Raw genomic sequence first — 25,910 nt, 5'->3', positions numbered from 1 at the left:
GGAGGAATGGTCAGGGAATGAAGGCAATTCATCCAATGCCTGTATGACCAAGAGGATTTAGAGGTGGTCCTGGGGGCCTGGTCTTATCTGGTGTTTCGCTGGAAGGGAAGAGTTGGGTGCTCAGAGTCATAGTGGTGGGTAATTGCCTAGAAAAGACACAAAAAAAAGATATGAAGTGCATCCAAAGTTGCTCAGAAAGGCAGATGTACCCTGGGTAAGAAAGGGTCTGGTCTCACCAACTCCCAGGCTCAGCCTGATAGAAGACATGGCCCAGCACAGACACGTTCAGTCTTCCCTGAGGACCTCTCTGTGGTGGGAGTCCCAGGCCCACTTGGACAGACCTGTTCACAGCTGTGTTGCAGGCATTACTGGTGTCTCCAGCATGCTTTTGTCCACATATCACATGCCTTGGGGCATCTTCCAGCCCAATACACAGCCGAACAGTCCTTCTAGCATCCTTGGAAAGGCTCTTACAGCATTTACATTGAGCTTAACTTGGACCACCTGCCACTGGGTTCACCAGTCAGACCTCCATGTTCTCTTATACCCTTGGAGGGGGAAGTCAGGTCTCCAGTCCCTATCTTGGAGATGGATCTCCCTTTGGAGGCATTTGTTGACTACAGAGGGAGTGCAGGATGATGAGATCCAGGGGAGGTGCTCCCATGCTCATGGGCCCTGCTGTGCAAGCCACCTAAGGGGACAACAGCCTGAGCTACACCAATATCTCATGGCAAGGGGTGGTGAACAGGGATAAAGGGCTAAACCTCAGGGCTACTTGCTTTCCTCTCTGCTCCTACTGGACCAAAACAACCTCTATTTGGTCCATTTGTCCCAGGTTTGTTCTTGCCCACAGGCATAGTTGCCTCTTCAGAGGCGACCCAGCTGGGAAGATGGACAGGACCAAGCAGGCTGTAGGGCAGCAACCCCAGGAGCAGTATAGTGGTATCAAAGATGTGCGCTGTGTCTGTCTCACGCCCTGCGCTCTTGTGCAGCTCATTGCTAGGTGGACCTGGGTCACTTGGCTCTCCAAGTGTCCTGGGCTCTTGCACAAAGTGCAGAGGTAGGGACCAGACATGTGGATGCTGTGGCTGTGCCAGTCCACAGAGACCTCTCCAGAAAGGCTGAGGTGAGCAATGACCCCAGTCATAGCCATGTATATAGGGCAAGAGCACATCACCAGACTCTCTTCAGATACGTAGAAATCTCTAAAGAGACTTATAATTTAAAAATACTTTCACACATGCACCAAAGCCAAGACTGAGTGGGCAGTTGGGCTGTATCTATGTCAGTCAAAAAAACCAGGGCCAGGCCAGCTCTCTAGTCCTGAGACCCTTTGGCACAGTCTGGCCACATCTATACTATTAAACTCTCTGAGTCTTCAAAACAGGGTAGTGCCTCCAGATGGTCTATTGGGAATGGTCCCTGGTCTATGCTAACTCCTGCTCTTCCCAGGGTTGTCTGGGTCAGCGCTTGTTCACCTGGGCTGAAACTGGCAATTTAGGAGTATGGGTGACTGTCCGTGCCCCAAATTGTTTAATTTCCAGTTGTAGATATAGCTCCAAGAAGTTTAGCTTCATTTATGGTAGAGTAGGACAGTGGCCTTTTTGACCAGGCCAGGAGCAAACCAGAAGGACCATATAGCAAAGACCTTCACCAACAGTGTCAGCTCAAAAAAATATGAGGCAAAATTGTAACTCATGCGAAGAAAAGAAGCTGCCTTTTCACTGTAAAAGTGAAAACGCTGCAACCGAGTAATTACTCCAACCCTGGCTATCCAGTCAGAAAGCATCAGGCATTTCTGAGCAGCGCTGAATGAAGGACCGATGGGGCTGGCTGGCATTTCATTCCAGCTTCCTTTCACTTGAGCAATCCGCTCTTGAGACTCTTGCTTTAGTCACTTTTACGGCTCCTTGCACTCAAGGCTGCAGTAGCATGTGCTTGAAGAGATGCTAAATGTTTTTTGTGGTATTGTTTTGTTTAAAACTAACATTTTTTTCCTTCTCCCTGAATAGTTGTTCCTCCTGTTGCTTGTGATACCTGGTATACTTTCATTGTGAAATGTGATCTCTGGCCAAATTATTCTTTGAGTCACTGAGTTTCTTTTTGTATATAAATTCCCCCCGGAAGTTTAACTGGGTCCACTCATTATCTGAAAGGAGGTTGTAGCCAGGTGGGTGTTGGTCTTTTCTCCTAAGTAACAAGTGATAGGACAAGAGGACATGACCTCAAGTTGTGCCAGGGGAGGTTTAGATTGGAGATTAGGAAAAATTTCTTTACCCAAAGGGTTGTCAGGCACTGGAAGAGGCTGCCCAGGGAAGTGGTGGAGTCACCATCCCTGGAGGGCTTTAAAAGACGTGGAGATGTGGTGTTTGGGGACATGGTTTAGGGGTGGCCTTGGCAGTGCCAGGTTAACACTTGGACTCCATGATCTTAAAGGTCTTTTCCAACCTAAATGATTCTATGAGTCTATCTTCCCTCTTCTTCTGGGTCTTTGGTGGTGTCAACCCTTGAAATGACCTTCCTTCTTGCATTTGTATAATATCCATGCTCTTTTCACAGAAATACCTGAGAACTTTACCCAGAGAAGCCAAAGGATATTTTGGACATTTCATAGGTGATATTCACCTTTGCTCCAGGGTGTTGGAAAAGCTTGAAGAGCAGCACAAGTATATTCTTGTTTGAGGAAAGAAAATGGTCAAAAAACCAGACATGTTTTGTAAAGACAAAAGAAGAGTTTCAGGATATTAAAAATAAAAAAAGCGAACAACAGGTCTAAAACTCTTTTTCCATTTTACCCTGCCACCTATAGTATAAGTCCTGGATGCCACTCGTTGAAGGTAAAGTTCAATGGAGGTGCAGCAAATCAGAGATCCCACTGCTGTATATAGCCAATTTATGGACTTCACTGCCAAAGAAGGTCACTGAGTCAACTGCTGTGACTGGATAATTGCATGACCATGAACGTTTGTAGCTCTGCATGCAAAGATCCTGTAATAAAGGTAATCAAATCTCACGCTTCAGCGCATAAGTGGATCTTCTGCGGCAGCCAGGAAAGAGGTTTTCCACACGCACACCCAGAACCGTGCAGTTAGGTTGGTGTGTTATGGAGGTAACCTCTGAAGCCTCAGGTTTTGGCCATCGCTGGAGGCAGGAAGCAGGATTTGATGAGCTGGTGGTCTAACCAGGTATGGCAATGCCTATGCAAGAGCTGGGGAGATCACAAAAGGGGAAGTGTGCGATTAATGTGCTACAGTGAGCCACTTTGCTGCCACATTTGGAAATATATGCGGTTCAGAAGATAGCCTCAATAGCAAACCATAGTCTGAAACATCGAGAAAGGACCAGAGGGCACTTATGCAATGGAGTCTGAAATATCCTCGGAGACTGCAGGTGGCACTTTGCCCAGTCCAAGAATGAGGACCGATGAAGAAGCCCTCAGTCCTGAATGAACACTAAAACACTGAACCTCCCTCCTATGACAAGCTGTTTGTACTCATGTTAATGAAAAGACCAGCCACGGTGTTAACGTTACTGCAAACCAGAGAAGAAACATAACACCCCGGTGGGTATCATGCTGGGGGTCAAGGATTGGGGTCTACATTCATTTATGTGGATAAATCTTGGAAATCACAATCTGTGCAGGCCTACCCCAACTAAAATTTCCACCATATGCAAGAGAAAAAAGGCAATATGACAATAAGACAACTCTTTGACATCGCAACGTGAACAAGGCACTGCAGAGCTGAGAATGTTTGGAGGTAAGAAGACGGTATGGACAAGCAGCGTCTTGGAGAAAATGGCATCGTCCAGTAGTGTGAACACTGGCCAGACAAAAATGCCCGCTGTGGCTGGTATGGGGGATGCGGAATTAGTGCTCTTCAAACCTAAATGTCTGAGTAGCTGCACCTTTGATGACAAGGACTCAAGCTCTGCATCAGGAGGCTGTGAAAGCCGGTGACTTCTGTGGGTCAGCACAGACTGGAGCAGAAATGGATGTTTCCCAGCAAGGAGAGAGCTGTGAAATATTCTATTGAAAACCAGCGCCAGGAAACTGTTCCCATCTGATACACAGTAATTTTGCACAGTAGTGAAGGTTTTCACACATGGCAATAAAGAGTGATTTTGGAAGGCAAATAGCTGAAAGAGCAGTTGCACCTGAAAATGAAGGTATCACCTCTGGTCATGATTGCAGCTCCCTGACGTAGCAAGCCAACACGAGCCAGGCACAGGATTTCCCACTGGGGTATGAGTCGCCAGACTGTTACACCGCCTTCACACTGTCAAATGCACTCGGCTTTGCAATTCGCTGAGCACTGGGTTAAAGTGCACACGGCTTTAAAGAAAGCAAGCTTTGCTGCAGCACTGGCAGTCAGCTGTGATGTTCACCGATCATTTCTGTTCATAGAGCCCATACAGCCTACTCAGTCCAGCATCCTTCACCAGTGCAAGTGTTTTGTTGACACATCCAAGCTCTTCTGAAGAAAAAAAGATAGGTTCTGGAAAATGGTTAGGAAGCCACAGATTATTCAATAATGTTTTCTGAATGTTGAACAACAAACTGAACTTGATCGAAGAGGCATTAGATGGATCCATCTTGTCCCACTGAAGGGAAGATATGGAGATTGTCAGGCCTCAAAACTCTCCCACTGATGTTTTCTTAGTTTCAACTGATCTAGCTGTACCTGTTGCTATGAAAAAGCTGCAAGCACCTACACCACGGTCTCTGCTTATTTAAAGCCCTGCCACAGCAGAGCTCTGCACTCTTCCACTCTTTAGGAGGTCATTCCTCAGCAGATGCCAGTAATGGGCTGGATGGGAGAGCACTCATCCCTATTTCCCAGTGGTGATGCACCTGAGGGAGCGTGTGGCAGAGTCTCCACACTCACCCGTTGAGACCTGAGCTCTGGTTCATGTGCTTTGGATGGAAAGTCAGGGACAAACACAGCCCCATCCATCAGGAAAAATCCAAAGAGGCCAACGCACAGCCTGGCTGGATGAACACCAGGGATGGAAAATACGTGTCCCAGGGCTGAAAGCACTGAGACCTCTCCTAAAGTTGAGTGTATATATGGCTTCGACTCTCAGTGAGGCCCAACTACCAAGTCACCCTTTGCCATAACCTCTGTTAACCAATTCAAGATAGACTTGAAGGCTTAGGAGGAACCTGCGAGGTCCTTCCACCCACATTTGCTCCTGCAAAGACAGCGTTAGCTTGTGTCTCCTGCAACGAATGGGATGTCTTCTTGCACTGCACTTCTCTGTACGTAGATGGTTGTCTCTTGCAGTGGAAAAGGCAGGGTCCTGATTCAGCAAAGCATTATGCCCAAAATTAATCTGAAGCCTGTCTGTGCTCCTTGAAGTGGCTCTGAAAGCTAGTGTTTAAATATTCTGCCACACAGGCATGTCTTAGGCACGTGCTTAAAAAGGAATAATGATTTAAATGCTTCGTTTAATTAAGACCTGATAAAAGAGCTGTTGACAAAGAGGTAGAAACAGCTGTGTGCATTTACGTACTGAAAGCATACGCGAGCAATGCAATGGCGTTGCATTCCCTGTGAGAAATGTGAGGCAAAGAACGGGGAGTGTGTGTGCGCTACTCCCTGGTGTGTCATGGCACTACCATGGCTCCTGAAAATAAGATTTTGCTGTCTTGCATCCTGCTGGCCCAGCCCATCTGCCATCTTGCCCCGAATCCTCCTGGCAGCCCTGGGCTGCAGCACACCGTGCAGAGAGCAACTTGCTCGTGCAAGTGGAACCGGCGGCTTTTCTCTTGAATGTTAATTAATTAATAGCCAGCACAACAGACGCGCTGCATCTCCACAGCACCTTGCGAAGCAGTTAAGCGGTGGTTACTTGAAAGCACAATGAATGCCATTCCTCATGAAGAACGTGTTTTCTCTAATGTAGAGAGTTCTGGTTGGGATTTTCTGACCTGTCTTATGCAGGATCAGCAGAACTACTCTTAGTGTTCAGGTCTATGAATTAAGTCTCTCTTTATGTCTCAGAGGAACAGGAATTCTTTTCTCTCCTCCAGGTGAAATACCAGAGGACCTGAGGAGTGACTAGTCAAGGCTACACAATCTCCACTGAAGCTAGAAAGGCAATTAAGAACTTTTTGGGTCAAGGTAGGTCTCATCCAACAGCCCAGTTTTGCAGTCCTTACCTGGACTGTTGCCCCATTGGATTCACTGCAAGTACAGTGATCTGTAAGATTTAGATCAGGAGTTATTGTTTGCTGCTGATTTAGCTTCTTTTTTCTTTTTTTTTTTTTTCCATTCTGCCCTAAAAATGCCAGAGCTTGTTATCCTCTCAGAGATTCAACCTGAGCATTTGTGCTGCAGAATCCCCCGTGCCCCTTTTTATCAGCCTAACTATCAGATGACTGAGTTCTTCAGACTTCTCTTTGAGGTGTCCTTGCTATCCTCCAGCTTTGCTTGACCTCCCTGGGTTTCCCTCTGCATTGCACTGACCATCACCTGAGCAGAGCAGGAGGTAGGTTTCTCTGATACTGACTGGATTTCCTATGGGAGATGCTGCAAGGAGCGCTTCGTGACACTCGCCCAAAGACCAAGCACACCAGTCATGGCTCTCAGGCTCCAGCAACCCAAGGAGTAAGACTCAAAGTGTCACCAAATCAAAGCATTCAGAGTTATTGAGGGACAGCTCTATCTCTGGACATGGCTTTGCTCACTCTGCCTAGTCCGGGTTTCTCTTGCCTAACTTCAGCCCTCTAGGAGTTGGATTTCTCGTGCAGTGCTCTGTATTCTCTCCACAGTCAACAGAAAGATGACAGGCATCTCCAGAGCATGGTTCGTCCTGTCCCAAAGTGCATGCCTAAAACAAGGAGAGGAATTGCCTTCTAGATGTGCTGACACCCTCTCCAGGTCCTGCAGAGAAACTTTGAAGGACCAGCTTGAACAAGATATCCAACTTCTAGATGCTAAAACAAGGTGAGACAAATTTCCAAGCCTGGCTTAGTATTTAGGAACCTTATAGGGAAGAACAATTGGCACAAGAGCCTTTATGCTTCTTTCATTGCTTTATTAAGCAATCTTCAAGTTTATTTTTCTCTTCCTTCCACTCTCTTTAAATGCCACTGAAGTTGCTGTCATTGTAAATCAGAGTCACCAGAACTACCTTTCGAGGCAAAACTTCTAACCCAGAAGAAAAGACATCACTGTGAAGCAAACAATGGATTATACATTGCAGAGACAATAGCATGGGGTCTGCTCCAACCTCATCTCACATTGGGCCAAACTGATGGACTTGTGGCATGCATCCTCCCAGGGAGCGGTCTGCCCTGAGAGCACGACAACAGCTGGACTGGTTCAAACCAAGGATTCACCCAGTATTTTCTCCCAAGTGTTGGCCACTATAGCAGTATTCTATAAGAAAAGTAAGAACAAGGCAAGAACATATGATACATACCTCTACTAATTTCCCACTTTCTGATCATTTTCAGCTCAGAAGATTCCTTGAATCTGTTGATATTTGCCTGCAATGGGCTTTTCTTCCTAGTTTTCATTCTGGCTGAGACAGTGAACAGTTGGTCCCTATTCACAGTTCTGAAGTCCTCCAGGATTTTGCAGTCTCTGCTGCACAAAGCTCTGGGACAGTCCATGCAGAACATGTCAGGAGTCTCACTGGAGAGGTTCGTCACTGTCCAGCCTCGGTGGCTGGGTGTCCCAGAGGTTCTCACACACCAGCAGTTTTACATGCAGTGACTTGTTTCCAAGCACTGGCATGACCGGTGATCAACTGGTGGTCCCCAGTGATGGCTGATCAGCTGACAAATGAAGCTTTTCTCTGAAAGAAATGTGCATCAGCCCCGAGGCGAATCTGCAGGCTGTGTTGACTTTGAGTCCCAAGTGAGCCCAAGCCGGACAGTGAGATTTGGGGATGGTGATTTATAAAAGAGCTTGAAGCAGTTAAGCAGAAAAGAGCAAAAGGAATAAAGGCTTTTTATGTCTTTCTGGTTTCTTGAGGAAACAAGGCTTTGGAGATTGCATCCTCAGAGTGCCCATCTCTGGTTTTCCGTGTCCTTATTGTTCCTACCCCCTCCAATAACTCTTTCATCCCTTGACCAGTTCCTACGAGATCCCAAGGAGAGGAGAGACGTCCTATTCACGTCTTCTCCCAGTCTAGGCTACAGATGACAGGTGGAGATCCAAAGAAAGGGTCCCCACCGGTTCTTCTGCAGGGCTATGACACAGTGAGGCCAACTCTGTGCATGAGCATGTCTCCTGCGTTGTCCCTCTGCCACGGCACTCATTTATTCCTAAACCAGTGTTTTCCAATGGAAGGGCAATCCTGGGGAAAAGAGACTCCCATGTTGTAAGAGTCACTGGTTACGTGCTCTTCAATTAAAAAACTAAAGAATTCCACACCAGAATGTAACACATTATGATGTAGGACTATTTTACTCTTACAATGAATTTCTCCCTTTTCCTCACACACAACTGTGTCACAATTCTTAAGCCCACTCCTTGTTCAAAGATGGTTGATTTCATTTTGTTTGGATTTCTTTGCAATCAGTAATTTTGTTAGATTAAAAAAAAAACAAAACCAACCAGCATCATTGATATACATATATACATTTTAATTATCATCATATAGTATTGCTCTGCTCATGGGTTTGATGTAACTAAATTTATGACATTCCCAAAGTATTTGCCATGTGTTGATTAACTACCATGCCTAACCACTCAGGGAAGAGGACATTGGAACAGGTTGGAGAAAGGACACATTCATACATGAAAATGCTATCTGAAAATTAGCTTCAATGGCTGTTCAGGTATTTAAGCAAAAACCCTCACTCTATAAATTCCAGAGTTGAACACAATGAAATTGAAAATCTCTTTCAGCATCAAAGAAACATTACTATAAATCCTACCATGAACTCAAAGGTAGCAATACCTCATGTCTGTGTAGCATGCATCCTCGGAGGGCTTTCTAGACGTTAACTCGTGTATATCACGAACAACCCATGAAATAACTTTGTTGGCCCTTGCTGGGACTCTCTAGGTTTGGTCTTTTCTGCTTTACTATGGAATCGGAGTAGGGTTATTATTATTATTATTATTATTATTATTATTATTATTATTATTATTATTATTTCCTAAGATCAACAGAAGATGCTTCTCTCAAGGGCATGAAACAAAATCCACTTTACTTCCTGCAGCAGAATTTCACTCACCACTGGTACTTCAGAGAGAGGTCTATAAACACAGCAACTAACTCTGCTTGGCAAGGGTAAATTTCCCCCACCAGTGCATTACTGCTATGTGAGGGTAGCCTGACAAATCCATTGACATGACATAAGGAAAGATTTAGGAGTGGTTTGGGAGCATAATAAATGAATCCCCCATTGAGTCGACTATACGTTCCTTGGATCTATCAAGCAATCAAAATAAGCCCTTTGGATTACTTGAGACAAATGCCTGTCTGCACAACAAATCACCGCAGATTGCTTATGACAGCCAAATGAGACGTCCTTTCAGAACATCACCCAGCAACTCTCACACAGCTCTGGACCACGTTATAAAGCAGGAGTTAAGAAATTTAAAAACCACATCACCTCTTTTGGGTCTTCTTTCATAGGATAAGGACAAGCGACTTCAAATGTGTGTGGGAATGCCTGCTCTTACAGGGCAGTTTGGCCAAATGTTTGCTGCAAGGCATTAGAGCTTTTCCATTGTCTTTGGCATTTCAGGTTACTAAAGGATTATATGTATAGACTGTGGTAATCCCTGAATATTTAGAAAATACATGCATGACTCTCCAAACATCAGACATCTGCCCCATGGTGCTGCACATCTGCCATTCCTGTGGATTTTTGAACAATTTCCTTTGATGAGCAGGTTTATTTCAATGGAAATCTACAAATGAGAAAAGCTCCCATTCCCTCCGTGGCTGTGTCGAGTCTGCAGTTTTATAGCTTAACATTTTTATCCAAGACAAAATACGCAGTCAGTCTCTTTGGACATCACAAAAACATGCATAAAAGCACAAAGATAAATAAGTTGAACACACACATGCACACACTCTGAAATCTACTTTGCTAAAAAATCTGGCTCTGAAACAAATATCTATTTTTTAAATTAACATTTTTTAGAGACACTAACTGCATCTTGAGTGCAGAGAACACATTATTTTGTAGGCGTTTTCAGTAGCACAATACCAACCCCTATTTTTAACTATTGACTAATTACCAGTAGATCTTAATTACATGGTGTGTGGAGGCACTAATAAGTTTACAAATCTGCCAACAACACTAAACACATATGTCTTTTCAAGCATTAGCCTCTCTCTTTTTTAAAAAACCCTTTCTCTTCTTTTCCCCTCCAATTTGGCAGCAGAAGATACTGGGAAAGGCTGTAATTGAGGCTGATTAGAAGGAGAGCATCTAAACACCCATCCTTGCAGAGAAAAGAATGGCTCAAAGCACAAGGAGAAATCAAAAGAGAAGCCAGCAGAGCCTGGACAACTTATATTTTCAGCAGGGTGAGAGAAGAGTTGCCTTTGGAGTCGTTTACTTTTGTTTGCTGTGCAAGCTTCGTGGAGCCGTGTGCAGGCTTTATTTATTGGCTCTGTTTAGGAAATAATGGCACAATATGTCCCATATTGTAGGACAGGACCAAAAATCTGTATGAAGGGGAGCAATGCAGGAGGAGCTGCTGGTTCTGCCCATGCTGCCTGTCCATGGCAGCCCCTGGGAGCCTCCCAGACCCGGTGCACACAACAGCTCTACTGCAAACCCAACAGCACCGGGATCTTCCTCTGGCCCCAGATGGCCTGCTGAGGTCATGGCCACAAAATCAGACACTCCAGAAACTCAAAAAAACCCCAAAACTTGCAAAAAAGGCCCTCAACCTCCAAAATAAGGTAACTGTTTGCTATACTAAGATGGATATAATCCCTGAAAAAAGCATGGTGTTATTTTATGCAGTTACTTCTGAGCTTCTTATGCAAAAAGCTTTTGGCCCTTCCAAAAGTGAGTAACTTCCTAGTTCTGTTTTGCTGGGTTATGGCACAATGCAGCCAAATCCATCCCAGGGTGATTTTCTGGCAGTGTTTTCCCATCTCGTTTGAGGATTTTGACAAAGTTTTTGCACTTTAGGCTCCCCACAGATGTTTTACACAGCAGCTGGACCCTCACGTCTACCAAAATACCTTTCAGACCCAGGTTTCACAGAGATGCCCGCTCGTGGTGAGTGGGGCTGAGTGAAGCTGTGAGCAGTGGGGATGCTCCTCTTGTGCAGAGCAGGTCTGCGAGGGAGGGGAAGGGGGCTGTGGGACCTGCAGCACTCCTGTTAAATCCACACTGGCTTTGTCTTTTTTGGGGAGGTTTGCTCAGTCTATGAGAGGATTCATGGGGATCTAGGAGGCAAAGAGGTCATTGCAGTTAGCTGATCCTCTGGAAGTCACAGAATTTCACAATCCCCTTCAAAACTTGGTCTACCTCCAGCTGAAGCCAGGTGGATGGTCATGCACATGATTAAAGAAATGCGCATTTGATAATTGGAGATATATCCCTTCTAATATACCTAATAATCACACCACTTTTTATCATGCAGAATTCCAAGTGCTTCACAAGCTTTCATGCTCTTGAAAACCCTCATGTTGGTGACCACACTGTTGCACACAAACCTCTGCTCCCCGAAGACACCCATTTGCTATCCTGGCTAAAGACTGCAGAGTCTAACACCAGTCAGGATTTAAGAACTTGAAAGTGGTTTTCTGTGGCAGATCAGGGATTTATTTTTAATCAAATGTAAGATAAAAAACTCCCTTTTGTGTTCCCAAGAGTGCATGCTCCCATGCTCTGCAGAAGGCACCCATGCACTTGTACATGGTCCTTCCATTTCAAATCACAAAGGGGATCGCTGTGGTCCGCGTTAGCATATGAAGATGCTCTTCCAGGAAAAGAGCACTAGGAGGAGATACATTTTTGGCATCAGGCACAGAGGATATCCCAGGGCCATTGAGAAAGCCTTCAAGTAAGTGTTTCCAAAGAGACACCTCAAGTACTGATGAGTACTTACTGTGCTGAACTGCACATCTGGAAGCGTAATGGCAAAGGTTTCCATGAGCACTTCCCAGCAGCTGAGTGTCCAACAAAAGGACCATCACCCTGAAACCACCCTCACCACAAGTCTCTGCACACCCAACAGCGCTTATTACAAGAGGTGATCACTTGTGCGAGGTTTCATGTTGCTTTAGAAGCCGTACAGAGGCTGGTAATAATATCAGAGAACTATCTAAAGCAGGAATTTACAGAGGAAATGCTGTATGGGATGATTTTTAGTATAAATAATTTCAATAATTTAATGGGAACAAAAATTAATCTTCCATTTTCAAGTGCAAGTATAACCAAAGAGTGAGGAACGTGCATATTCTTGGGAAAAATGCTGGGGACACTTTCAGTCTGAGTCCGCACTACTGTTGATCTCCTGAAGTGTTTGCCATGGAATCACTAGATAAACTTGAGTTTTACGACTACATAAATGAGAGCAGGTGTCGCCTTTCCATATCCATATTTCTAAATGCAGAAGGGTATTTCTGTCTGGGATGATTCAATGTTTATTTTTACAAGGTGGAGGAGAGGAGATTATTGTCATTTGCATTGATGAAGGAGGTAGTCGTCACCTTCCCATTTTTCCATATTGAATCTTTGTTAACAAATAACATGTCTTGAGTAAAATGAGAGTAGGAGATAATTTAAATGGGTGCCACATGTAGCCTCGGCAATGAAATTATAAAACTGAATCAACATGAAAGCGGAATCATTTTTCTCAACAATTTAGGTAATTATGGACAAGGCAAGCATTAGTTTTTGCTGCAAAGAAACTGAACCAGTTACTCTGGTATCTTAGGGCAAAACTTCAGTTCCTTAATTAACAGATTCAGAAATATTGTGTGCGCTGGCAGATGGAAGAAATGATAAGAGCACTTGCCAAAGCTGGATACGCTGGTGATGTGCACATATCAGAAGGCACAGTGTGTGCCTGAACCAAGACTTCAGAATAGCAATACTTAATTTTTAGATGTTGCCTGAAATAGCCACATGATCATTTTTATCATACAGATGAGACCTTAAGCGTCCATTTCAAGATGGGCAAATCTCATCCGTCCCCGGAGATATTAAAAGATCTGTGTAAAGTCAAATTAATTAAAAGCATTTAAAAATAGAGGAAGGGAAATGGTGATGCTTTTAATATGGTGAGAGAATAAAAGGAAGTAAGAAATGAAGTGTTTCTCTTATCCTGCAAAAGAGATCATTGCTCAGTTATAGAATAAACAGTATTTATGCCCCATCTCCTTCCATCACTTAATGCCAAGTGGCAAAGCCAGATGAACAGTTCTCTTTGAAACAGGTAAAAAGTCCATGTTGCTGCCTGAAACTAGAACCTTCTTCTGCCAAGAGCTGATAAGTCAGTAGAGGACAGGGGAATGGGGTGGGAAGATCCCTGGAGAAGCAAGCATGTTACTTCTGCTGCTGTTGAGAAGAAGCTCTAAGGGAGAACAGATCTTGTCCAACATCAGGAATAGGTACCTGTGGGTGTGCACTTGGGATCTAACCTTGCTCCTACCAAAACACATGGCAGAGTACTGTGGGCTAGATGAAGTGTCTCAATGTCTACTGCCACCTGAGATGCCCCAAGGTGGCTGGGACAATCTGCTCCAGGAGTGATGCAGGAGGTACGGGAGACCCAAGCCCTTTTGGAGCATCATCTGGAGGCCAGGTGAGATTCCCTGGGGCCATTCAAATGCCACTAGATGTCTGCATGTAGGCAACTGAACAGAGCCACTGGTGAGCTCCTTCTTAACTATGATAGGAATTTGGACACCTAACTCACGCATGGATGCAGATACCCAGATGTCTCAGTTTAGAGCTGAATCCATCTCCTACTGACTTAAATAGGGGCTCTACCAGATCAAGGCATTTTATTCAAGACCCAGGTTGTAGAAATGGTGGTTGTAATGGAGCCACGGCAGAGGGCAAATGATTTTTTAAGTGCAAAAGGACATGTAAATGAGAACTTCCACATGGTTCCTTGTGAGAAGGGCTGCAAAGATGTAACCAACATAAATAATAGGAGGAAAAAGGAGAGAAAACCAAGGAGATCTGGGATGGACAGAGCTTTAGGAAAATGGTCCATGGAAGATGTCAGAAGACCAGTCGGGAATCGGGGGAAGATGATTTCTCTGCAGTACCTTGACTAGAGGAAGGACCACCAAGAGGGGAAGTAGAGACATTAAGGTGAAATAGTCCACATTAGACACAGGCAATGCTTGGGTTGATGTTTCAGCTAAAAGGAGATGGAAGGAGCTACAGTCACCAGAGCGGCTACCACCAGCAGCCTTTTCCTTGTGGTGTTCCAAAGGGAAACCCGGACAGTTTGGGATTAATGCAACATTGTGTCTTTATTTGGTTTGATAGAAAAGGTCATGCATTTAATTAAGAACTCTGTAGCGACAACATTAATTACAGGAAAACAATTTATTCTGTTGCACGCATGGGTTTGGATGAGGTTTACCTCATTATCAGGTATTAAACTGAGCATCGGGGAGGGGTGTGGAAAGGGGGGTCATGTGGAAGGGAATATACTTCACCTTAGTTAAGGTGTGAATTCCAGCTCTGCTTCCTCCCATGGTCCATGGCTATACATTGGCTTTCCTGATAACCTAGAAGAACAGAAAAGCTATATGCTACATGCAGTTCGTATTGGCACAGTGGCCAACCTTCACATGCACCCAGTTCGGAAGGAGAAGCATCACCTGAAAACTTTATTTTTCACTGATCTCCGAAGAGCAGTGCAGCATGCTGACAATAGCAGCCAGCTACTCTATGAGATACGTCCCTGCCCTTCATAGCCAATTAAATCATTGGAGCCCCATGGGGGGAAGTAGGAAATGCTGTGTAGCTGCTTTTCCTAAATCCCAGCTTGGAAAAGCACCAAGCAAGTCCATCAAACTGGAGGTCTTAGCTGTTAATGCTTTTCCAAGGGGAGAAACATACAGTTCCCTGCACTGCTCACCACCTTTTTCAGCTGATGAAGTCATGTTGCTTCTTCCTGCCAGGTAACCGGTACCTTAAAGAGCACGATCGAAGGGATTAACTTGTGCTTGGTTTAAAAGGACAAGTACCACCAGGCTTTGCAAAGAAAAGGCAGGCAGGTCGGAAAGCTTCTTGCAGTCACCCTCTTCTGCACAGGCCAGTCCCCAGGTGGCCCTACGATCACACATCTGATGTCACTGGTTCAGCTGATTGCATCTAAAAGGTGTCCCACAAAGGCATGTTTCTGAAAGCAGAGAGACAGGTTCCTTTTGATGTGCAGTAATAAATGAAAACACTTGCAGCTCTCAGGAGATTAAAGGAAGCCTGAGGAGAGCTGAATAAACCATGTCACCGCAAGTAAGATCTAGATAATAGGAACTATGAAGTTTGCTAATGCACACTTCCCAAGACCATACTAATTCTTAAATTTGTCAGGAGATGTGAAGTGATTTAAATGTAGTATTACTGCCTAATACAGAAAAGTTTGGGTTTCGTGTAATTACGTATTTAGCAGAGAATTGTTATCCAGCTTTTATCGTGTAACATCTGAGGACCTGAACATGTTTTAGGGAATGTTAATCAAGCTTCACAACCTCTCTAGGTTATATCAGTGACTCCAGTTTGCCAAAAACATAGCCAGAAAGAGGAGGGTTTTTTTAAGGAGTAGCCTTTTGTTTAAGATGCCCTCTTCTATGAGAGCCCCATCCTGCCAAAACTTCAGTGTGTGAAACCAGGGTGGCTCGCAGGGATATTTACTTTGGACACGGACCTGGCCCTGGTTGGACTACTGGAACGTAAACATATTCTTTAATTTTAATGTATTTCCTGGAAAGTGTAAGCCATTCAAAACTACTCAGCTGCATATGAGATTACAGAGTTGTAAGAAACTGGGATTGGAAGTCAAGCACCTGGTCCGGCTGAGAGAACACACCATGTTCAGTTGTTTCAGGATATCAGGAAGGACTGACTGACACATGAATATTGATAATCACTGATAATGCTTATCAGTCGATTGCATTGCTAAACTGAAAGTTCAAAACCCAAGCCCTCAAATAAAAAAGAAGTGTTAGAACATTTCTCAGGGTCTCTTAGATGCAGTTCTTAGGATGACTGAGCTGGCTTTTCAATACATAACATTGGGCACCTTCTGCACCTTTCCTAGAGAGCCAATGTCACAACGTGCTGTCACAGGGAGATAAATAACAGCAGAAGCAGCATCATGTTAATCCTCCCCAATATATACATGTAGCATTCAAAAAGTCTAATAGAAAATACAGAAGTTAATCAACAGAAGGACTGACCTAAGTGTGTCTCCTAAGTCAAGCTCACACAGTAACTACGAAGTTTACCAACTTCTCCAACTTTTAATACTGCGGAGACTTTAACGCCGTGGCAAAGGAAGCTGGAGTTTTTTCTGCCTCATGCATGAATAACAAAGCTACCTGCTATATTCCAGCGGTGGATGCTTTATCGTTAGTGATGATGCATGAGGCAGAAATAATGCAGTTTGATTTTTAGAGACAATACCAAGTTGAGCTTGCAAGGCTGTCAGCCCACACTCGTTTGACTTGGGAACTGAGCAAACAACATGGAAGTAATTGATGGAAACTAATGACACAATAAGATGTCATTTTTCTGACCTACTTTGCTTAAAGTAAATCCCCATTAATTGTAATTATCTGTGCCGGTAGCAGAGTATTCCACATACACCAAACATTCAGCTGGATCCATCCCCCAGTTATTTAAATGAGGTAGTTCCAGATTTACACAACTCTGATTCTGGCTCACATACCTCTCTATATATAGTGTTTGTTCCCCTGATCTGAATAAATGCCTGGAAGATGGAAGACCACACAGCTCAATTAGTGTATTGATCAGGATGAAAAAAGCCTTTAACCAACCAGCACGAGAAGGTTATGATCCCATGCCTTGGTTTGCTAGGTGCTGCTGGAGTACCAAACACACCTTCCCTTCCTGGTGTCTCGCTGGTGCTTCTGAAGAACAGAAAAAACATGAAATGCAAGGCATAGACAGATCAGCTCCAAGTGCTGCAAGGGAAAACCCCTTGCTAAACATGTTTTATAAATACTTGCAGATATAAGGGTCACCCAGAGTTTACCCAGACCTCTGGACACAAGTTTCTCCAGCGTGATGGAAGTATGAGTTGCTGCTTAGCACAGAGAAAAGCTTTCTCCTCTCAAACATATGATGGGTGTGATTGACACTCACAACTTCCAAAAAAACCCTTAAAAATACGTAGTGATGGCTAATAAAAGAAATAGGCTCTGACTAATGACCCTTCCAGCTCTCTGTAAGGGTCAGTTCTACAACAAAGCAGGACTGCAGCTCTTCTCCATTGAAGGGGCAAAGTATCTTTCCCACGTCCTCAGCTGAAGCGACCACGCAGCGATGGCTGTGGGTACCAGGGAAGTGAGGGGTTTGTGGGGTGCTTTGAACACAGCCACTCTGCTGTGTGACGAGTGAGTGAGCAGGAGCTGGAGAACATCATGGGATAATCAGGAATTAAGATGTAAGTGGTGGAGATATCACTTCTGGCCACCCACGGAGTCATGTATCCGTGACTCATCGCCTGATGCAGGAAGGAACGTAGCGCACCACGCATCAAAATGGACAAGATCTTTCCAAGGGGAGATGATCTGGGCTGGAAAACCTTTCAGGGGCTTTCATCCCAACTGTTTATTGTTTCACATTGGTATGCAATTTCCTTTATAAAATTATGAAGCTATGTGTTAAAACTAGTTACTTGTTCTTTTTTAGTCTCTGCTACTCCTACTGGAAGGATCTTCCAATTCTAGACTAAATATATTCATGGCCAGTTCCTACTCATTTACTCTTCTGCTGCTGCCCTTCAGTGTCACGCTTTTCTCTGCTTGAATTTACTTTCCAGGATGTATTTATAGGCAGAAAACATTCCCTCTCCATTCTCATTTTGCTAAACTAAACAAAGCCAAATTCTTTCAGTCCACAGTAGAAAGAGAGACTATCCTGACCTCTGATCAATGCCTGGCTCTTCCCTGCACATATTCCAGCCTGAATTCATCCTTCTTGGTCACGGGTGGTCACAACTGCACCGAGAAATTCAGAGGCAGTCTCAACAGTATGTTGTATCATGTCATATATTGCCCAAGCAACTGTTTTTCTCATTTAGTGTGCCAACGCTAAAATCCTTAACTACTGTCTTCTCCCACCCGTATGTCTCATCGCACAAGTTTGGGTTGTTTTTGTATCAAAACAGATGACTCTTCTGCCCCTTATTGGTTCATGAAATGCAATGTGCACCCACACTTCTATGTAAATAATAAGATCAAATAGTTTTATTACTTCTGTGCTGGTTTGTTTTTTGTTTTCCTTTCAAATCATATGTAGCAAATTGGCTACATCACAGAAAAGTTTAAAGGAATGAGGAATGCTTCCATTTATATCTCATCGTACTGCAAAACAAAAGTTTAAGCTTTATATGGGCACCTCTCACTCGAGAATATGAGTCCTAGAGTCCTTATTTCTCAGCTCTGTGAGAATTAACACATATTTACTGCTTAGACTTTAAAGTGTCAAACGGGAGAGTGATTTTATATTACATACATATTATTATACATGCCTTATGCATGTGCACTCGTTTTGGTCAAGTTGAGGGCTGGCATTCATCTCATTTCTTTCCATATTCATATTTCTTGCCAGCTTCACGCCACAGCTTAAGTCAGCAGAAAATAAGGGACTATTTGCAACGTTTGAATTCAGCATGGTGGGGATCTGCGGGATCGTGTCCTCTCCGATCCCATTATTTCTATAATACCACTTTTCTCCTTTTGAAGAACTTTGTCCCAGAGTTTCACGCACTAAAAATGACTTAGATTTGGCCACACACAGGTGTGCATCAGAGTGCGTTCATCTGGACAATGCACAAAACTTTGCTTTCTGTTTCTTTTCTTCCGTTTCTCTGCTATAGGAGGATCCAACCGTTTGGAAACCAGGGACATCTTTCAGACTTTGCAAAACTTTTGAACTTCTTTGACATCGCTTGGAAAGGCCAAATACAGGCTTTCCAGACAGCTGATTTAACATATGCAAGTCCTCCCATTCTTCTCAAGACTAAATTAATTTCTCCTCCCCGGAAAAAGCATTTTATCTGCACTTACGCACCATTCCACCTGCTTGGGGTTTGGGGTTTTTTTTGTCCCTGTTGAAATTTAGTTGCTGCAAAGCAGCAATTTTAGCAGCCAGTTCTGGAACCCTGAATCTATCAGCCCTGATATTTTGCCACAATTAAAAAAAAAAAGGAAAAAAAAGAAAAAGAGAAAGGACAGAATTCAAAGTCCTAGAGAAAGAGGCAGAAGCAAGAGCCCATGGGAGAGTAAAAGAGCTGGAGAGAGGAGCTTCTGGAAGGAGCACACTTATCGAATGGGGGAAAAAACCAACAGAAAAGAGGGGAGATATAGTAACCTACAGAGGACAGCACAAGACAGCACAGAGAAGATGGATATGATGAATGAACAAATGTGAACGGGTAGAAAGTGAACTGGGGATGAGGAAAGAGCTTGAATTTAGCTTCCCCAGCCTGTCAGCGGGTCCTTTGGTGAAACACCTGCCTGGGGTGCAGCTCAGCCCCAGGCAGATCCCAAAATCGGAGCTGGGAGCTGTTTCCTCAGCTTGCCAGAGGTTTGCGTCCTCCATCAAGGAGCTGGGCCCATGGAGAGGAGCTGGCTGGTTTGCCTGACCCTGTAAGAACAGGGTGGGTAGAGCAGGGTCCCCCAAAGCAGGAGAGGAAGGGACAAGCACAGAAGAGGACCCTAGTGTTTAGGAGAGGGACAGGAGGACACTGCGGTGGGGAATTTGAGGGAGGGCCATGTGAGGTCAGGGTGCTGAGGTGTGCTGGGATACTGCTTCTGTGCGATGGGGAACCTATGGGATGGAGGTGGGACAGGACCCCCCCTTTCCCAGCACAGCCGTAGGAAGGGAAAAGGCAAAGAGAAACCCAGAGGAGGGCTTGGACCTGGCAGGTACCTGGGAGCTGCTGGAGGTGGGAAAGAGAGAGGCAGTCTGGCTGAGGGTGGGCTGAGGACAACCTGGGTGGCAGTGGTGGTCCTGGGATTTGAAAGTGAGCGGGTGACTGGGAGATTGCACTGCAGGACCGGGATTTGAGGGCCAAGATACCGGGCTGAGGAGCTGATTTGGGAGTGGGATGGGGTCAGCACAAGGGTCCCCAGCTGAGGATGGTCTGGGGGATGCTGGTGTCAGCGCACGGGGGTTGCGGGAAGAGACACAATGGATTCTGTTGTGCTAACGCAGAGGGGACCTGGAGAAGAGCAGTGGGTGCTGATGCAATGGGGATGCGCCAGAGGGCAGCGCTGGGTGCCAGGGGAACGTGGGAACTGGTGCAGCGGGGATGGGGCAGCGGGCAGCAGTGGGTGCCGGTGCAATGGGAACGGGACAGCGGGCAGCAGTGGGTGCCGGTGCAATGGGAACAGGGCAGCGGGCAGCAGCGGGTGCCGGTGCAGTGGGAACCTGGGGAACTGGTGCAATGGGAACTGGACAGAGTTTCAGCAGTGGGTGCCGGTGCAATGGGAACAGGGCAGCGGGCAGCAGTGGGTGCTGGTGCAGTGGGAATGGGACAGCAGGCAGCAGTGGGTGCTGGTGCAATGGGAACCTGGGGAACTGGTGCAATGGGAACAGGACAGAGTTGCAGCAGTGGGTGCTGGTGCAGTGGGAGCAGGGCAGCGGGCAACCGTGGCTTATGCTGCAATGGGAACGGGACAGAGGGCATCAGTGGGTTATGCTGCAATGGGAACGGGGCAGCAGGCAGCAGTGGGTGCTGGTGCAATGGGTGCTGGTGCAATGAGAACAGGGCAGAGGGCAGCAGTGTGTGCCGGTGCAATGGGTGCTGGTGCAGTGGGAATGGAGCAGCTGGCAGCAGTGGGTGCTGGTGCAATGGGAACGGGGCAGAGGGCAGCAGTGTGCGCCGGTGCAATGGGTGCTGGTGCAGTGGGAATGGAGCAACGGGCAGCACTGGGTGCCGGTGCAATGGGAACGGGGCAGAGGGCAGCAGTGTGTGCCGGTGCAATGGGTGCTGGTGCAGTGGGAATGGAGCAACGGGCAGCACTGGGTGCCGGTGCAAAGGGTGCTGGTGCAATGAGAACGGGGCAGCGGGCAGCAGTGGGTGCTGGTGCAATGGGTGCTGGTGCAGTGGGAATGGAGCAGCTGGCAGCAGTGGGTGCTGGTGCAATGGGAACAGGGCAGAGGGCAGCAGCGGGTGCCAGTGCAATGGGTGCTGGTGCGATGGGAACGGGGCAGCGGGCAGCAGTGGGTGCCGGTGCAAAGGGAGCAGGGCAGCATGCGGCGCTGGGTGCCGGTGCAATGGGAACTGGTGCAACGGGAGCGGGGCGGAGGGCAGCGCTGGGTGCCGCTGCGCAGGGGTGCCGGCAGAGAGCAGCACCGAGAGCGGGGGCAGCGGGTGACAGGGGCCGCTCCGTTGCGGCGGCCCGGCCCGGCCGGTGCGGTCCGCCCGCCGCGCTGCCCCGCTCGGTCGCTAGGCGGCCCGGCCCGTCCTGCGCGGGCACGGAAGCGCCGCCCCCGGAAGCGGCGGGCGGGCAGGCGGGCGGGCGGCGGGTGGGGGGGTGCCGGGAGCGGGGACGGGGGGGCAGAGCGAGCGAGCGCGCCCGGCGAAGGGGCCGGAGACGCGGCGGCGGCGGCGGCGGCAGCAAGATGGCGGCCAAGTCGGATGGCGGCGGCGGCGGCGTGGGCTTCGCCCAGCTGCACAACCTGGACGAGGCGGCGGCGGCGGCGGCGGCGGCGGCGGGCGTCTGCGGCGCCGGTGGCGGCGGCGTCGGGGCAGCGGCGGCCGAGGGCGCGGAGGAGCCGGGCGGCAGCAGCTCCTTGCACATCTGCCACTGCTGCAACACGTCGTCGTGCTACTGGGGCTGCCGGAGCGCCTGCCTGCGGAACCTCTTCGGGCGGCCGGCCGCCGCCGCCGCCGCCGAGCCGCTGGCCCCGCGCCCCGCCGCCGAGGGGCCGCCGCGGGCGCCGGAGGGCGTCGAGGTGGCAGAGCGGCCGTGGCTGGACTGCCTGTGGATCGTGCTGGCGCTGCTGGTGCTGCTGGGGGACGTGGGCACGGACCTGTGGCTGGCGCTGCACCACTACGGCCGGCGGGACTACGTCTGGTGCGGCCTGACGCTGGCCTTCGTGCTGCTGCCCTCGGTGCTGGTGCAGATCCTCAGCTTCCGCTGGTTCGTGCAGGACTACACGGGCGGCGGGCTGGGCGCCGTGCAGGGCCTCAGCAGCCGCGGGCCGCCCATGATGGGGGCCGTCGGCCGCCGGGGGGGACCCGCCGGCGGGGTAGGAGGAGCCGGCGGCACCGTCACCCCCGGGGCGCAGCGCCTCTGCAGGATCTCCGTCTGGGTCTGGCAGATCGTCATCCACCTGCTGCAGATGGGGCAGGTCTGGAGGTAAGGGGGCGGCCGGGTCCCCCAGGCCGGGGAGGGGGGAGCGGGGGTGGCCCGACATGGCGGTGGGTCGGCGCGCCCTGGGCGCGGGTCGCTGTCCCCTGGCTGGTGTGGGGCTGACGGCTGTCACTGCCCCATGATCTGAGGTGGGTCGGTGTCCGCTGGTTGAGGTGGGGCGAACGGGGGTCGCTGTCACCTCATGGTGTGAGGTGGACGGGGGTCAGTGTCCCCTGGCCAAGGTGGTGCAGATGGGGGTCGCTGTCACCTCATGGTGTGAGGTGGATCAGTGTCCCCTGGCTGAGGTGGGACAGATGGGCATCACTGTCACCTTGTGGTCTGAGGTGGGTTGCTGTCCCCTGGCTGAGGTGGGGTGGACGTGGGTCAGTGTCACCTCATGGTTTGAGGTGGGTCACTGTCCTCTGGCTGAGGTGGAGTAGATGGACATTGCTGTCACCTCATGGTCCCAGGTGGACGTGGGTCTGTGTCACCAAATGGTTTGAGATGGGTTGCTGTCCCCTGGCTGAGGTGGTGCGGATGGGGGCCGCTGTCACCTCATGGTCTGAGATGGACGTGGGTCAGTGTCACCTCGTGGTCTGAGGTGGTTGTGGTCAGTACAGTGTCCTCCACATGGAGAAGGAGGGGAGATTTGAGGTTACTCCCACTTTGGGAGAGGAGAGACCCAAAGGGAAGAGAGATTCCCACAAAAAGAGCCTGGGGGGCTGAGGTGGGTGACATGGGGGTCACTGTTACCCCACAGTCTGAGGTGGACGTGGGTCAGTGCTCCCCCAGGTGGAGGAGGTATGAGGGCCACCCCTGTGCTGAGGGAATGTCCAATGGGAAGAGAAGTTCCCCAAAAATGTGTCTGTGGGGCTGAGGTGGGAGGAGTGGTGTTCATTGGTCCAAGCAGGATGTGGGTCGGTGCCCCCCATGTTGAGATTTGGGCTGACCCCTGCTTCACTGAGGAGAGCCCTGAAGGGAGGAGAGATACCCCCAAATGAGTGTGTGGGGCTGGGGAGAGAGGAATAGGGGCTGCTGTCACCTTATGGCATGGGGGCGACTTGGGTTGGTGCCCCCCAACAGGCATGGTGGGTAGAAGGCGTTCTCGCTACATGGGGCTGTAGATGGTGCCTCAAGAGATGGGGTGGGCTCTTGCCCACCCCACAGGTAGGAGGCAGGACGGGGGGGGGGACGGAGCTGCTCGTCCCAACACAAGCTGGTGGGGGGGACGACAACACCCCACAGGTGACAGCGTGGAGGCAGGCCCAGGGTTGGGGGTGACCCCCGTGTCAGCAGTGCTGCAGAGCGAGGTCCTGTGGCCCTGGGGAAGGCTTTGACAACCGCTCCCCTTCTGGAGCTGGGGCGGGGAGCAAGGGAAAGGCCCCACTGAAAATGGAGGGCTGCTCCAGAGAGGGGGGCAGACAGCAGACCCATGGCTACCGAGCGCTGGGATGTGCTCTTTCCAGAGGGCTGGTGTCCTCCTGGCGTGGATTGAACCCCCCGTAGATCACGAGGGAGTGGGGGTCACATCTGTCCCTGAGAGCCTCTCCCCAGCCGGCAGAGGGGGAGCCCCCAGCTCGCCGAGCTCCCTGCGCTTAAGGACCCGGTTGTGGGAGTGGAAAAACGCAGCGCGATGCCTGGGCTGTGGCTTTGGCGAAAGAAGAAACCTTCTTCTCGGGCGAGCGGGGACAGCGTTGGGGTTGCTGGTGTGAGACTGAAGGTCAGGGACAGGGACCGTTCCCCTCCTGGGGTAGAGGAGACGCTGGCCAGAGGAAGGGTCTGTGAAGCAACCCTGGGCTCAGTGGGAATAAAAAAGCATCCTCTAGAGTGAGCTGGAAATTGCATTATCCTCCCCAAAAAGAGATGTGGGAGGAGGCAGGGAGGGATTCTCCGGGATGAAAGCCTGTAGATGCAAACACTACCACAGAGATGTCAGTCTTACCGAAAGGGGTGTTGTAAGGACAACTGGAAAGACCCGGCTGTGGCCCAGCGTCCTCTGAGATGGGATGCGGGTTAATAAGATGGAAAGGGTGTGAGATGTGGGTGATGGAGGGTGGAGGGAAATCTCCGGGTTGTGTCACGGGGTGGTGGATGCACCCCTCCACCCCACGGATGGGTTAGGCTGTAGGGAAAAGGCTGCAGATGGGGGTTGGTTGGGTTTTCTAGCTTTTAAAATAATCCTTAGGGAGAAGACGCTGTTTTTTTTAAGGGGGGAGAAGATGGCACGTCACGGTGAAGAAGTGAGAAGCCATGGAGGGGCTCACTGGAAGGGTTAATATCCCTGCGTTGATATTTCCCAGATGAGTTAATGGGGCGAAAATAACCCCACTGGTGGATTTTAGGAGTTTTTTGCTGGGGTACGGATGGAAAAAAAGATGAAGGGGAAGGCAGAAAGTGGTGATTGATGGGGAGGTCCTTTTTTCCCCCTACATCTGGGTAGCCGAAGGGGTTAACTCTGCTGCCTAATGAAACCAGTGAAGAAGTGGCTGGAGTTAAGATGGAGACAGCATGGTTGAGCCTGGGGGAGGGGTGCGTGGGTGGAGGCAGGGGAGGGCCTTGACACCTCTTCTGAGGACACCGCACTCTCCAGATAAAATGAATATACACATCAAAGATTTTTTTTTTATTTTTTTATTTTTCTTTTAATTTTTTTTTTTTAAAGGAGCTGAGCGGGCGGAGGGGAGGGGATCTGTGTGGGAATGGTGCGTGAAATGTATACCTAGGAAATAAGCCCATGAAATTGTGCAACGCAACAGCAAATACATATTTCTTCTGCATCTTCAATGTCATTTGTGTAACGTTCAAAGCACATTTGTTCTCAACTTCTGCTTGAGGGCTTATCCTGGGGTTTTTTGGGGGGTTTTTTTGCAGCCGAAATTTGGGCTGGGGGATGGCGGGAGGGGGATGTCTGTGTATGATGCATGCGAGGATGATGAATTGGTACACGACCCTTTCTCCTGCTTTCCCTGGTACTCCCAAGTGCTGATCCCATCAGCAAAAGCAGTTCTCGATGCAGATGTTCCTCTGGCAAGTTGGATTTTTTCCCCTCTTGCAGCCAGGCAAAAGAAATGATTGTGTATTAGCCATGGTGGAAGCCAGCGTTTGCAGAAACACCCCGTGTCGTGGCACGCTTGAGTGAACAAGGTGGGGAGGGGGACACCAAAGTGATGCCAACAGAGACAGGGGCTGCATGTGGAGGGGTGATTTTTTTTTTTCGGTTACATGAAGAAGCAAAGCTCAAGTTGCCCAGACTTTGTTAATGCAGAGAAAAATGTTGGATTCTGAGGTTGTGCAGGGCTGGGACTGCCAAAAGGGACTGAAAAGGAGCTCTGCAGCCTGGATCATGTTAGGTGAAATAGAGGAGTTTTCTCTCCTGTTGATTGTTAATCCCACTA

The 25,910-nt window shown here is 48.4% G+C and overlaps 1 protein-coding gene across 2 annotated transcripts in view; it reads left to right on the top strand.

Annotated features, from left to right (window-relative positions):
- The first annotated feature begins 21,731 nt into the window (after positions 1–21,731).
- The window catches only part of XKR6 (XK related 6), a 189,765-nt gene continuing 185,586 nt past the window's right edge, over positions 21,732–25,910 (top strand). Inside the window, exons 1-2 of one of the 2 annotated variants that reach the window (XM_054822406.1) lie at positions 21,732–21,901; positions 21,932–22,521. In XM_054822406.1, coding sequence (XP_054678381.1) covers positions 21,782–21,901; positions 21,932–22,521 — 710 coding nt within the window. In that variant the 5' untranslated portion in view covers positions 21,732–21,781. Of the gene's footprint in view, positions 22,522–25,910 lie in introns of both variants that reach the window. The other variant, XM_054822405.1, reaches the window with a different exon arrangement.

Source organism: Grus americana, chromosome 3 (genome assembly GCF_028858705.1).
Source record: "Grus americana isolate bGruAme1 chromosome 3, bGruAme1.mat, whole genome shotgun sequence".
Classification (NCBI taxonomy): Eukaryota; Metazoa; Chordata; class Aves; order Gruiformes; family Gruidae; genus Grus; species Grus americana.
This window is presented reverse-complemented; position numbering and strand designations above follow the sequence as displayed.